General features: G+C 32.8%; 1 protein-coding gene across 1 annotated transcript; it reads left to right on the top strand.

The window, feature by feature from the left end:
- The first annotated feature begins 200 nt into the window (after positions 1-200).
- On the top strand, positions 201-10,459 carry LOC134702101 (monocarboxylate transporter 13-like). Its single transcript, XM_063563192.1, has 6 exons — positions 201-584; positions 1,237-1,380; positions 2,823-3,062; positions 6,110-6,484; positions 7,132-7,257; positions 10,209-10,459. The coding sequence occupies exons 1-6, from the start codon at positions 389-391 to the stop codon at positions 10,457-10,459; spliced, it is 1,332 nt and encodes a 443-aa protein (XP_063419262.1). The 5' UTR covers positions 201-388.
- The last annotated feature ends 5,102 nt before the right edge of the window (positions 10,460-15,561 follow it).

Genomic DNA, 15,561 nt, shown 5'->3' with positions numbered 1-15,561 from the left:
ATCAGTATATCTTTACACTTGGTTTAATACTTTTAAATAATCTGACTAAACGAACTAGTATGACCCATTTTTAGACATTATACTCAATGCCAAATAATCAAACATTTATTTAAAACTATACATGTACGCATGACACTGGTATTTATAATGTAATAAAAAAAACAAAAAATACCATGACTTTTTTGTAAATTAAGTAAATTTAAAACAAAAAGGCTTTGCACTGGTTATTTTAACCCCTTTCTGTCTACGATATACATGTATTTAGTATTTAACCGAAGTGGAATAATATTTAACATTCAATTTCATTTAAATGTAGATTGAAAAGGACAGTTATTAAAGATTGATTTTTATGTGTAAAAAGTGGTCACTTGTATTTTACATCGTCTAGATGTCATCGAAGAAGGAACCCGGGGGTGGCTGGGGATGGATTATCACACTCGCGTGTTTTATTGAACATATTTTATATATTGGATCTATAAATACATTGGGAATTTACCATGTTTATATTATGGATGAATTTAACGAAGACATTACGGCTGTTACATTAATTGGTGCATTGTATATTTCAGTATCAATATCTGGTGGTGAGTTATTAAAAAGAGACTATTTTGATTCGAGCGTCACTGATGAGTCTTGTTTAGATAAAACGCGCGTCTGGCGTTAATTTAACATTTCAATCCTGGTATCTATGATGAGGCTCTTTATAAAAGCAAAGTTTAATAAAAATAATCAAGTTTTAATTCCTACTTATGAATATAAAAATCAATACTTGATAAATTCACAATTATGTTGTGTCTATATGTAAATTATGAATATAAGGAAAACATATTGTTATGTATCGAAAAACAAATTCCCATGTACACAATGTATAATGTTATGTATGAAAATATTTAAAAACGTAACAAGCTGAAAAATACAAAAGAGATATTCATTTTTAATTCAATCTCTTGACGTAGCTTTGTATTCCAATCCTAAAACAGGCGAGCACTTTTAATTAAAATCTAACGATCAATTATTGTTTACATGGTTTTTAACGTTTTCATTGTGTTACAATAGGTTAAAATTATAAGCGAGTGTGTTTAAAAAAGGGGGATGGCATTTTAAGGAAAAAAATATCGCTTGATCCATTTCAAAATATAAAAGTTTTATAAACGGGTTAGGATGGAAACTGTATCAGCATACATATATTCATTTTTTTTATTTAATAATTATATACTCTACACTTTTTCTTTGCAGCAATCTTTGCAGTTTTTTTAAATGAAAAGTTTGGAGAGAGATTGGTTATAATGTCCGGAGGATTTTTAGTGTTCATCGGCTACGCCTCCTCATTCTTTGTGACGGCGTTTCCTGTATTATATTTGACAATGGCGATTATACCAGGTACAAAATGTAATCTTTACTACAGTAACTGTACTTATATCAATTAAAAATTAAATACTTTATAAAGAACAGTACTTTTAAACTTTAAGGATAATAAGTAATCCTACGTGTTTTACATTCAGTTATGTACTTTTGTCCCTAACCATGCTTATAATAGAATGTTTAGTTTTGTATGTGATAATTTTACATCAATACTTTCAAATCAATGTCAAACATTAGGGTTAACAAATAGGCTTATTTCTAAACAAAGACTAGCTTCTAAATAAGTAGCTTTGTTAATGTAAAAGTTTACATATTGGTATTTGTATAATATTTTAAACTATTTAAAAATTGTATAGAAAAAAATATGTTTACATTGAAAAGAATTTGATCGACATAGTATATATCTGAATCATAATCTATAAATATTTAACCATACAGTAGCTATTTTCCTATATACATAGTTAGAACAGACGTAATGGGGGATCGAGCAATGTTGATGGGTGGGGACTGACTGCTAGAGAGGGTCATGATGAAGTGAATTCGGTCATGCTTAAGTGAATTCGTTAATAAACCAATGCATTTTTTTCCACCAAAAAAGGGGTTGAGCACAATCCTAAATCCAATCACCGAGATGAGCAGATTGAACCATGTATTATATCTTATGTTTGACTTATAATGGGCATTAGGTAGCGTGTGGAGAGCTGTCTCATTGGCAATCATACCACATCTTCTTTTTATATATTAATTACTGTAAATTCAGAAATTATTGTGTGCATTTATTATTGCGATTTTCTCATTTTTGACTTAAATGCGATTTAATTTTTTGCGATATTGAGAAAAATCCTGTTGAAATTTACATTTTGTTTTAAATGCGAGTTTAGAGTATTGAGAATCCTTTTAACCCTGTCGCGTTTTTCGCAATAATTTCTGAACTCACAGAAAACAGTGTATAACGGTGTCATTTTAAGTAGCCAGTACTTCGGTACTGGCATGAAAATACGGATTTTTTTGTGTTATTAAAATTTGCTGTTACAAAATATTAGAAATTATTATAAATTAAGGAATGTATCTCCCTCATGCAAAGCTCTGATTCCTTTCACGGATTTGGCTATACTTTTTGGACCTTTTGGATTATTGCTCTTCATCTTTTATATAAGCTTTGGATTTCATAAAAATTTTGGTCACGAGCATCACTTAAGAGACATGTATTGTCGAAATGCGCATCTGGTGCAAGAAAATTGGTACCGTTAATTTTATTAAGGACAGATATCGTAAAACATTGGCAAAACGCGCGAGTTTTGAAATATAAGTTAACGATATCTAATATTTTTCTTTTCTTTCACTTACTACAGAAGAGGTTAATCAAGTACATATCTTGCTTTCTTTTTTAACAACTTTTATGAATATAAAACCTCAGAAATAAATTTTATATATATATATAGTTATTTTATTTATTTCAGGAATTGGAATGTCATTTTCGTATTGCAGTTTATTGGTAGCGGTAGACAAATATTTCACTGAACGCAAATTTATAGCAATGTCTTTAGCAATACTAGGTGGATCTTTCGGCATGGTAATCATGCCTATTTTAGTTGAATCTCTTTTACAAAAATATGGTTTCCATGGTGCTATACTTGTTCATGCAGGGATATCGTTACATGTAATTGTCTGCGGGGCAGTCGTGTTTCCACTTCCGACAGGTAAGTTTATTGTATAATTCAAAGCACCAGAGTACTGCTACCCCTAGATTAATATGGACCAATCGTTACGTTTTCTGTGTGTTAGTAACTCTTTTCATTGTCTATTCTTTTGGTCAATGCGTTTTCTGTCCTTCAAAATCAATCCAACATTTAACCCCGTCTTTTTAGTTCCTCTGTTTTCTCTTTTTTAAATTTAAAGTATTAGCTTCGTTAAAAATCCGAAAGCTTAACAAATCTAGTAAATGGCGTTGTCCGTCAACTGGGGAAGGTACGCTCAGTTGTAATATAGCTTAATATATTAGTTTAAGAAAGGAAATAGTAAATGTGACAAAGAGACAACCCGAACAAATAAAACAATAGAGCTCTAGCCAATCAATGGGTCTTCAACAAATCGAAGTTCCATTTTGTCAAACGGTGATGCTTTTTATAGGATGTTATTTGTTTCAAATGAAACCAATTCTGCTGCTTCATTAAATGAATGCAAGTCTTAAAATTGACAATCAGGATTGTTGTTTGGTTCAATTGATTAAATAGTGTTCAGCGGGAAATATCTCATTATTAATCAGGACGAAAATAAATGTAGCAAAACATACATTAGGTACGTTCTCCAAAGAAAGTCGACCAAAATGAAAAGCGGCGAATTTAAACAATAACTTGAAAATGTAAGAACTTTTTGTTTGAAAAAGGGGTATACAAAAAAAATAAAAAAAATAATTGGATTGGATATAGAATATAAATATTCAATCTTTTCAACTGATGTAAATTTAACATAATTTCTTTTCAAGGAACATGAAGCACATTTAATTTAAATCTTATAGTCGGGTAAAAAAGGGTGTGGTGTATTTGTTTTTTTTTCAGTTCTAGCGAAACAAATAAAATAATTTTTAAATTGATAAAAAATAAAAATGATTGTCTATGACAAAGGATAAAATACTTGAATAGGAAAATGTGGTATAATTATGAAATGAGACAATTTTCCACCTGACAAAAAATAACAGAGAAGTTTAAAACAAATGTAGGTCATTAACACGTTTAACAGTGAGCAAGATACCATACAACAGACATGTAGTTAGCTGCGTGTATAAATAGTCCCGATATAACTATTAAAAAACACCAATTCAAACGATCCCCAAGGGTGACTGGGGTATAGAAATATGACACTTGGTCTTCTCCCGACCGGCAGTAAAACGCTTGCCGAAGTGGGGCGTCCGTTTGGATGTGCGGGATGTATCAAGTTTGCAGTCACGTCCGGTCAGAAGGGGACGTTAAATCCGATGCCTCGTGTAAAGATAGTGCCACACTCTTTGCACGTTAAGAACCCTTGCAACAACTCTTTGAGGGGTCCGTAGGTGACCTGTTGCAAGGCAAAATGTCTGTCCCTATCCAATATAACCTCCTTTTCCGGTGGCAGTCCAAATTTCTCCGACCATCATCCCAGATGGCCACTATTGTATCAACCTACCTATTGTATTTATTGTGAACTTGTTCTCGTCCTAAATATGCATGAAATATTTGCCACTGGACGTTAAGCAACCATCAATCAATCAACCAATTCAAACGAAAAAAACAAACGGCCTGATTGATTAAAATATACATAATATATAATTTACATAAAATACAGAGCAACAAACGAGTCGAACTGAAGTACATCTCCTGACTTTGAATAGGAACATGTAGAATATTGCGGGCTTATAATATTACCATTGAATTATCAAATAAGGAAATGCATATTAACTAGATATCATTTAGATGGGAGCCATCTCTGTGGGCCCCGCTGTCAATAACGTGGGGTAAATAAGTTGTATGGATAAACTGATATGAAGCATTATTTGAAGTTATTACATAGTCTCACGTGTGATTTTAATCTAAGATTTTAAGTTAAAACTGATAAATATTCTCAACTTACTTTCATAGTATAATAGTGATATGACTGCATGATGTGAACTCATTGTTGACTACTCTAAGGTGACTTCTGGATATATGGATTGATGTTTGAACAATATGTTTAAAGGTGCTGCCCAATTGATATTTGTCACATATTTTTAGAATTATGCCTTCAATATATTATGACCCACCAAGTATAAAGTATGAAATATTAAAGGTTCTCGAGAGGTAGAGCGGACACAATTTGTTATAACAACGAACGGATGGACAGACCGACGGACTGACCTTTGACCTAGGATGCATACATTATGACACATTCTCTGGAGTATGTTAAGTTGAAAATGTTTGTCAGGTATAAAGTATGAAATAATAACAGCTGTCCTCTCAAAATATAGTGTGGATCAAATTTGTTAGCGATGGACAGACCAACAGACAGACAGACCTTTGACCTAGGAAGTGGTACATACATCATGACACACCCTCTGGTGTTGGTTAAAAAGATGTCAAGTATAATATTTGAAATTATAACGGTTCTCAAGATTAGAGCGGACACAATCTTCACAACAGAACACAGGGTTGTCAACTGAAACCAAAGTTTTTTTGACGTTGACCTTTGACCTAGGAAGTTGTACATACATCATGACACGCCCTCTGGTGGTGGTTCTAATGGATGACAAGTATAAACTTTGAAATCATAACGGTTATCTAGATATGGAGCGGACACGATCTTCACCACAGGACACGGGGTTGTCAACTGAAACCAAAGTTTTTGACCTTGACCTTTGACCTAGGAAGTTGTACATACATCATGACACACCCTCTGGTGTTGGTTAAAATGGATGTCAAGTATAAACTTTGAAATCGTAATGGTTCTCAAGATATAGAGCGGACACGATCTTCACAACAGGATACAGGGTTGTCAACTGAAACCAAAGTTTTTTTACCTTGACCTTTGACCTAGGAAGTTGTACATACATCATGACACGCCCTCTGGTGTTGGTTAATATACATGTAAAGTATAAAGTATGAAATCATTATGGTTCTCTAGATATGGAGCGGACACGAAAGTGTTACGGACGGACGGACAGACTGATCACTATAGGGCGACCCGCCTTTTAGGCGGGGCCCTAATTAATATAATTTAACTTTATTTTATTTTTCAGAAAATATTTCCAGAAAAAGTAAAGCTAATAAAAAAGTAGACATGAAGTTTTGCAAAGAACCCAAATTCATTGTGTACCTCATCACAAACTTTCTGTTTATTCCTGCACAATACATTCCAGCTACTCAGCTACCGGAAACAGCTGTTTCAATAGGAATCGGTATGGATGAGATTTCATTGGTTGTGGCGATGCTTGGTGTTGGAAGTGGATTTGGACGCTTGTTCTTTGGTTTTCTATCTCATTGTTTTTTCAACCATGTTGTAAAATTCTGGATTATATTCTTGGCAGGAATGGGATTGATGCTGTTAATGGTACCTTATTCGACAAAAATAGAACAATTTCTAATTTTTGCAGTTTTATACGGATTTTTTGACGGTAGGTATTAAAATATTAATATGAGATCACCATCTTGTGTAGGTTTATAACACATAAATGAGATACAGTCGCAGAAAAATTAAATATACATGTATATAGATCAGATCTGAAGATAACCTTGGTTGCAAGAAGAAAATCTTTAAAACAAATCGGCGATTTACATTCTTTTCTGAAACTACAAAAATATACAAGTGTAAAAATGTACACAGCGAAACATTTTATAACTTAAAAAAACCTCTTCCATTTCAAGTTTATTGGTTGACGAACGTAGGAGATTCAGTGGTTCATATTTACCCTTGAACCCCTATCATTACTCCTTTCTCTGAAATTACTTAGCCAATTCTACACCAATCAGGAAGATATACCATGGATACATAATCTTTAAAAGTCCCAATAAATAAATAAATAAAAAGAATGGAAAGGGGAACTGTGTCATGAGACAATAAACAGACCAAAGAGCAGCAAACAGCACAAGGCCAGTAATGGGTCTTCGATGCTGCCATAATATCCCGCATCTGCAGGTGGGTTTCAAGTGGCTAATTATGAATTAATGTACACGTAAGCTTAACTAAGAAACAAAAACTTTATTGAAATTTAAAGTTTTACATTTGCAAATATTTATAATTATGTAAATTAATATATTACAGGAGGAAACAATGTAGGATGGAATCTTTCATTGAAGAACCTTTTAGAGCCGCAGTATTACGGCAGAGCTATGAGTTTGGCTTTACTCGCGGAGGGCTTTGGGTGTGCAATAGGAAACCCATTAACAGGTAATGTGTAAGATAGCTTTGAGTTTGGCATTACTTGTAGAGGGCATTGGGTGTGCGATAGGAAATCCAATGATAGGTAAGAGAAGACATCAAAAGTTCAATGTATGATAACAAACTTAATTCATGTAGCTTTTTCACTGACCCCATGCCCCCTTGTTTAACTTAATTTGGGAAAAAATTGATAGACCAATTAAGAATATATATATATGTTACAGTGAATTTGTATAATCAGTGATTATGTATTTTCAGGGATTATGTATAATCACTGGAAATAACGACAGGGATTATACATAATAACTGAAATGAAGAAATAGTTTTATTTATAAAAAAAATAAATAAAAGTCAAATTATTTATGCTATGAAATCATATTGAAACAACATTACATTGATTGATTGATTGTTGGTTGCTTAACGTCCAGTGGCAAATATTTCATGCATATTCAGGACGAGAACAAATTAACAATAAATACAATAGGTAGGTTGTTATAATAGAGGATGATGGTCGGGGAAATTTAGACTGCCACTGGAAAATGAGGGTATATTGGATAGAGGCAGAAATTTTGCCTTGCAACAGGCCACCTGCGGACCCCTCATAGAGTTGTTGCAAGGGTTCTTAACGTGGAAAAGCGTGGCACTCTCTTTACACGAGGCATCGGATTTAACGTCCCCCTTCTGACCGGACGTGACTGCGAACTTATACATCCAGCACAGCCAAACGGACGCCCCACTTCGGCAAGCGTTTTACTGCCGGTCGGGAGAAGACCAAGTGACCATATTTCTATACCCCAGTCACCCTTGGGGGTTAAAAACAGCATTACACTATATAAACATAGATTGTAGAATGCTAAGAAAAAAATATCAAAATGATAATTTGTTCTTTTTCAAAATGTTAAGCTAATTATATAAAAATGTTAAACACAGTCAATATATCAAAATAATATGCTTGACATCTGTGTTTACCACATTGACAATATCCAAATTTTAGAAAACATTTTCCTTCATATATTTAATCAGATTTTATGACCCGCCTGAAAATAAAGTGTTTAGCAAAAACATCTGTAAAAAAAGAGAATTAGCAACCTCGAACTGGTTTGATCAAGATATGTTTGTTTTTACCAAGCAATATCCTTTTTCCAACTTGTGTTAAACAGTTACCATTATGTTTTTTTTATTCCTTTTTCTTTTTTTGCTATGAGAATATTACACTAAATGCTCTAATTGCCAATCCTTTTCTATACATTTAGATGTGTAAGATTTCTCTGGTTGGATTTCTTGTTCATTTGAACCAGAAACATGTCTCTGTTTGAACAAAAACGAAAAAAAAAACATGTTCCATAATCTTCTTCACAATTTGTTTTGCATGTACCACAAATAACATGCTCTGTGGATTTAAGAATAGAACATGGATATCTATAATTTATAGGTTGCTTTTTATAAACAAACACTTCATGTAATAACATAAACGATATAATTAATTGTTCTGCACCAGATGCGCATTTCGACAATACATGTCTCTTCAGTGATGCTCGTGGCCAAAATAATTCCGAAAAGTATAGCCAAACCATTCAAAGGAATCAGAGCTTTGCATGAGGGAGATACATTCCTTAATTTATAATAATTTTTAAAATTTTGTAACAGCAAATTTGATAACACAAACAAATCCGTATTTTCAAGTTATCGCTATAAAGGGAATCTTGATATTGTCAATTTTGAAGTCTTAAACTTTATCTCGAAACCCTGTGCTGGTTATATTTTTAAGACCATCCCCTTTGTTTAAAAGCAAAATTATTTCATCTGGCAAGGAATATAAAAGTAAAAAATGAGAATTTGTTTATATATTTTCATTTTTTTTTCAAACAAAGGATCCTTAAATTATTCATAATCCCTGAAATTATATAAGGGAATTTGTAGAATTATTATTCAAATGTTCAGTGATTATGTAAAATCACTGGTCATTTTCAGGGATTATATATTAATTACTAATAATTTTAGTGATTCTACATATTCCCTGAAAAATCAGGGATTCTACAGAATCCCTGATTATACAAATTCACTGTAACATATATATATATAAAATCGATGTCAATTTATAGTTAAACAAAACTTGCAGACATTTTTATCCCCCTTCAATCTATTTGAATTATTTTTTTGTATCCTTCATTGAATTTTTTGTTTCGTTCCTAATGTGTAACTGAAGAGATGGTGAATAAACAAAAGAGATGGTCAATCTAATAGTCGAAAACGAATTGAAACGGTTTAATAACGAAAATAACTACCGTCAATCAAACCCATAAAAATTAAAAGACTAAGCAACACGAACCCCAACGAATATCGCGAAAACAAATCCTGCTCTAACTGTAATATCCCCCCTGACATACATGTGTCAGTTACAAACAGGCCAAACTTTCCCGTTTGTTTATTAAGTTGAGACTATACGAGAACATTATATGTGTTTACAAATGACAAAATTAAAATGCAATGCAATGTAATAGTTGCAATTAGAGTAATACTTTCCAACTCATCGAGAAAGATTGCGAATTTAGCGTGTTTTTCACAGAATCTTGAAGTATATGAATTAAAGTCTTTTAAGTCTTTTACTTCTTCCGATTACGATGAGATTACAATTTACAAACATTGAATTTAAAAAAAAAATAACCATTTAGCGAACAAATTACTGCAAACATTGAATTATTAGATATTTTATATTCGTACGACGGCACACCACACAATATGTAGGCAAGTATATACATGGAATTAACAAATGCATCAATGGCTCATGCTTGCTTAAGAGTTCACAATCGTGTCCTGTTATTTGCAATGTTAGTAAAGAATTTATCTTTAACTTTGCTTGACTCATGTCTTATAACTACGTGTTTCGCTAATCGTTTTTGATTTGCCAATTTTAACAGTCACCCTTATAATTTTCTAAAATTGTCTTAATATGTTTTCAGCTTTTCTGAGAGAAACGACAGGATCAGGCGGTATACCATATTTTATTGGATGTGCTATACTTTGTGTCAGTGCTGTTATTTTAATTCCATTTTCAAATGTGAAGCAAACATTTCAAGAACAAGAAATTATAATCTTTGACGAATCAGATTCCGAATTAGAAAAAATCAAAATCCATGATGATTGTTATGAAGAATATATTAAAATAAATGAATCTACATGTATATGCAAAACAGATATTAATGAGAAATAAAAGATTTTTCGTGCTGTGTTTTCTATATTATAGTACATGTTTACATTTGTATTTGACTATAACCGAATATGAATCTGTTATTTCACACTTCAGTTGGTTTCACTTTGAAACTGTGATCCTGTTGACTGGTTCTATAGTTTACAGTAATTAAAACAATAGATGTATAAGTACCCGGCCACGTCCACTTGTATTTTTGTCCAACTGATGAGTTTTGCCTTTTTCAACAGATTTTATAGTTCGGTCTTATGTCTTACTGTTATACCACTGTCCCATGTTAGGGGGAGGGTTTGGATCCCGCTAACATGTTTAACCCCGCCACATTATTTATCTATGTACCTGTCCCAAGTAAGGAGCCTGTAATTCATGCCGTGGTTGTCGTTTGTTAATGTGTTACATATTTGTTTAACGTTCATTTTTTTACATAATAAGGCCGTTAGTGTTCTCGTTTGAATCGTTTTACATTATTTTACCAGGGCCTTTTATTGCTGACTGCGGTATGAGCTTTCAATTGCTCATTGTTGAAAGCCGTACCTATAGTTGTAAATGTCTGTGTCATTTTTGTCTCATTTGGCAATCATACCACATCTCCTTTTTTATTAACCTGCAAAGAATATATGAAAAATAAATTAAAGTCAAACAAGGCGTTTGAACGAATTTTAATAAAAAAGACTAATTACAATAGATATGTAATGTTAAATAATCAACAGCTCGAATTTGAAAAAATGCTTTCCACCTGGATACATCTAATAATTCCGCTTTCATAATTCATAAGGAAGCTACTTAACAAATAGATGTCTTATACGGGGTCAACTACCGGAGACGCATTTAAGGGGGGGGGGGGGGGGGGGTCAGCTGGCCCGGGCCCACGCTTTTCGGGGACAAAACATAAATGGTTACATTGGAAATCACTAAATCATGACTGGAGCGGGTCTCCTCTTAGGCAGTTAATAGGTACCCACTCATGAAAAATTCTAGATCCGCCAATGACTATGAAACTTGAAAACAGACTAGTATCACTATGATTAGTTTAAAAATAAGTCCTAAAAAGGGGGACGACGACCCTACCCCGTGGATTACCAGGAAAAAACGTTCCCACTTGCCCTCCTAATTCCAAACACGTACAGTAAGAGCTATTGTACGGACACTAATGCATTTAAAAGGTGATTGTCGATTCTTCTACTAATGTATAAGAACCATTATACTGCCATTAATTCATTTCTGTGTTGCCCTATCGACCTACCAACGCATGTACTTTTGGTTAATGTCTAAATCATTAAGAAAACGTAATGCATTTTCTAAAATGCCTTTCATTTGTGCAGACATTTTCTTAAATGCCTGAATCGTACATAGTACATCTAAGCAAATTCCAAAATTTAAAAAAAAACCAACAATGCATTAATAAAATGTATATTACTTCTAGTAGACTGTCATGGATACATTCTTACAATGTATGTTTCTGTTTTCTAGATAAAGGTGACTACGTTCTTTTTTAAACCTTAAGGCCTAACTATGCCTTTTTTAACTTTTTGGTGCCGTATACGGTGAAGGAAATGTTTACCCCTCCGGAGCACCTGGAGTTCGTGTTGCTTCTTCATTATTATTTACAACTGTTGATGCAAATGTCCTATGGTTTTGTGAGTCTTTGTTTACTCCTTGGTTTTAATTTATATTGTCTTTTGCACGTATATTATTTCCACATTTGTTTACGCTGGTATAAATTGTTTTTGCAATACTGAAACTATTTGTCCCTATATCTTACTTCGGAGTCCAGTTAGAGAAATATTTAATTTAATCAAATAATGATAATTCATTAACCATGCAGATAACTTAAACAATAAGCATGAATACTTTGAATTTATTTACATTTCAAATATTTGATCATTTATGTGTTCAACTGACTTAATTTATAATCGAAATTTGACCTCACGCCTACCATGCACATTAAAATTACTAAAATTCTTAGTATCTTACCATTTTATTAACAATTTGATTATTTACCAAAAAACAAGACTAAACTATTACATCACACTACTTAAAATAAAACGTGTCCTTGAATTTTAAACTCAAACGAACTATCTTACTGCGAGTTACCTTGTAATGCCCTTTTTGTGCAAACATATATCACGCTAATGACACACGACTTCAACCGCGTGTACATGCACTTTCAATTGTTTATCTCTGCTACGTTTACAAAAATGCTTATTCCAATGTTTAATGCTTATATGGAAACCTTGGTTCAAATAAACTAAAATACGCAATAGGTACGATTATGACTAACAGCAATCCATTAGTGCGTCGGGAAGTTATCCAACATACATGTACTTTAACGAACACATTTTAATCTATAGTGTTCTAAATGTGTTTTTCAAAATCAAATGATTACGTCTTAATTGCCAATTCACGCAAGGAGAAGAGCCACAACAGAAGGTCAATTGACCGCAACAATACAGTGAATATGGTTTACTTTTAATAAATTACAAACTCCTTTTGGTTAATTATTTTGATGAATACAAAAGTGTCCAGTAGCAAATATTGCACACATATATAGAGTATTGTTTAATCTTTTTACTCTTGAGTTATATTTCACCTACGCACTGATTTGATGTGTGTACCTCAGCTGCTTACAGTTCACATTCGAAAAGAAATGGACCGCTATCGACCTTGACATAACATTCAGAGTCTTCATTGAATAAGTCTTCGTTTTATATGTTACATATTAATTGTTTGTTGTAGAATCACCAACCGCTCTAAATGTATATATTTTTGGCTTCGACGGATCGATGATCGAATCTACACATTTTGATTTGATTGTTGATTGATCCATTCGAGCATATAAAGAAAGGGATCAACTTCCACTAATCGTTTGATAGTTTTTAATAAGTTTTATTGGTACTCTATTTTAGAATTGAATGCTTCTTTTTGTAACTTTATTGGGGTGTAAAGCATTGAGCGAAGTACATTTTGTATGTGCTCACGGTCAACGCTTTTACAACCCTATGAAGTTACAAAAAGAAGCATTTAATACTTATAATTACTTTTTCTAGATATGATCACGAAAACACGAATGCGATATTGAAAAGACCATATGATATTCTCCACGTATTTAATTCACCTGTGCATCTCAATTTTACTTTATTGCGGAACCACATGTTATCATGATAAGTTTTAATGAGTGATACAATTGCTTAAGGTATGACATGTGACATGCAGTAAGCAAATCAGAATAAAGTAAAAAGAAGATGTGGTATGATTATCAATGAGACAACTATCCACAAAAGACCAAAATGACAAAAACATTAACAACCATATGTCACCGTACGGTCTTCAACAATGAGCAAAGGCCATACCGCATAGTCAGCTTTAAAAAGCAATGTAAAACAATTGAAACGAGAAAACTATCGGCCTTTTTTATGTAAAAAAATGAACGAAAAACAAATATGTAACACATAAACAAACGACAACCACTGAATTACAGGCTCCTGACTTTGGACAGGCACACATAAATAATGTGGCGGGGTTAAACATGTAAGCGGGATCCCAACCCTACCCTTAATCTGGGATAGTGGTATAACAGTACAACATAAGAACGAACTATAAAAATCAGATGAAAAAGGATCAACTCATCAGATGGACAAAAATACAAGTGGGCGTGGCCGGGTACTTATACATCCCGACACAATGAACAGATCTGAGAGTACTCGCAGTTATCTGACAGCTAGTTCAAAGCCACTAACAACTAATAAAAAAATCATGCATCTAAGATTTAAGGCCCTTGGGCTGATATTGATGTCTCGGGATGATACGACATATGATACGGATGTTGCCATGTATCATTCTCTGTGTATATAACATAATATTCTATTAATATTTAGTTAGCTTTTAATCAACTGATAATAACATCAACACTTATACCAATAAAAACAATATTCAATCATCTTATAATATAACAGTGTTGAAAAGGTAACCTTCACTGTGTCTAAACCACACCGGCAAAATTTGCTCGGACTCGATGCTATCTAACATCCGGCACAATGACGGAACACCAATAGACAAAAGAAAGGTAGGTTTTATTCTTTTTATGATATCGAAGAATATATATACATATACAACTATTTTCTATTGTGAGATGCAATATTTTCTACAACCGTTCTCTATTAACGGAGAAATAAGTCAAAATGCATGTCAAAATGACGAATTGAGTGAACCTTGCCTCGAAATTGTTTAATTTCTCGTTAAATCGTTCACATTGTACGGAAAGAAAGGTACGGGAAGATAGATATTGACACGGAGATTGCAAATTAAGTTATTATGAGCATCTCATTAATTGTATCTCTGTGTATGGAACGAAAGAAATGGGTCATGTCAAATTAAAATAAACCGGTTTCGTCAATGTTGTTACTACACAATCACCCGGTTTCGTCTATATATATCACCCGGTTTGGTTTTTTTTTTTTAACAAACAATTTATGAAAAGCAACTTTGGCACGGATCTGAACATTGTATTTCGAGAATTTAAATATATATTTATTGTAAGGTAAACTTGGTGTGTTAAAATCTATTTAAAACAGGCACTTTTGGACATAGTTAATTATGATAATACACATGTTCTAATGAAAGGCGTATCCCTTATTTCACTTAACTTCAAACTAATTTTAAATGGAATATAAATACTCAATAGCAAACACTGGTATCTAACTATTTGTAACATTATTATATTTTCTTCGTTTATAATAGTAGTATGTAAAGATGAAAAATAAAAGTATGTGTTTTGATTGTGCCATAATTTTAATTTACTATACTAAATTATATACACTATGCATTCAATCATTGACGAACAGTCCCAAACCGACTATAGTCTTTACTGTTCTGCACAAGTTTATCATGCATGCAGTCCTGCCAGATTTCCTGGTGCTATATATACTGTGTTCCTTGCGCACTAAAGCAAGTTTTCACACTTAAGCATCCATAACATAGCAATGAGATTTGTAACTTTCTCCCCGTTTCTGGTAGGCACATTTATTTTCCTTTAACTTTCGAAAACAATATCTGACAGTATTGTATTTTCAATGTGAATAAAAGTTGGTTTGCAAAATATGACCGTC

This window comes from Mytilus trossulus, unplaced genomic scaffold (assembly GCF_036588685.1).
Source record: "Mytilus trossulus isolate FHL-02 unplaced genomic scaffold, PNRI_Mtr1.1.1.hap1 h1tg000398l__unscaffolded, whole genome shotgun sequence".
Classification (NCBI taxonomy): Eukaryota; Metazoa; Mollusca; class Bivalvia; order Mytilida; family Mytilidae; genus Mytilus; species Mytilus trossulus.
The sequence above is the reverse complement of the archived record's forward strand: the minus strand, read 5'-3'. Positions and strand labels throughout refer to the sequence as shown.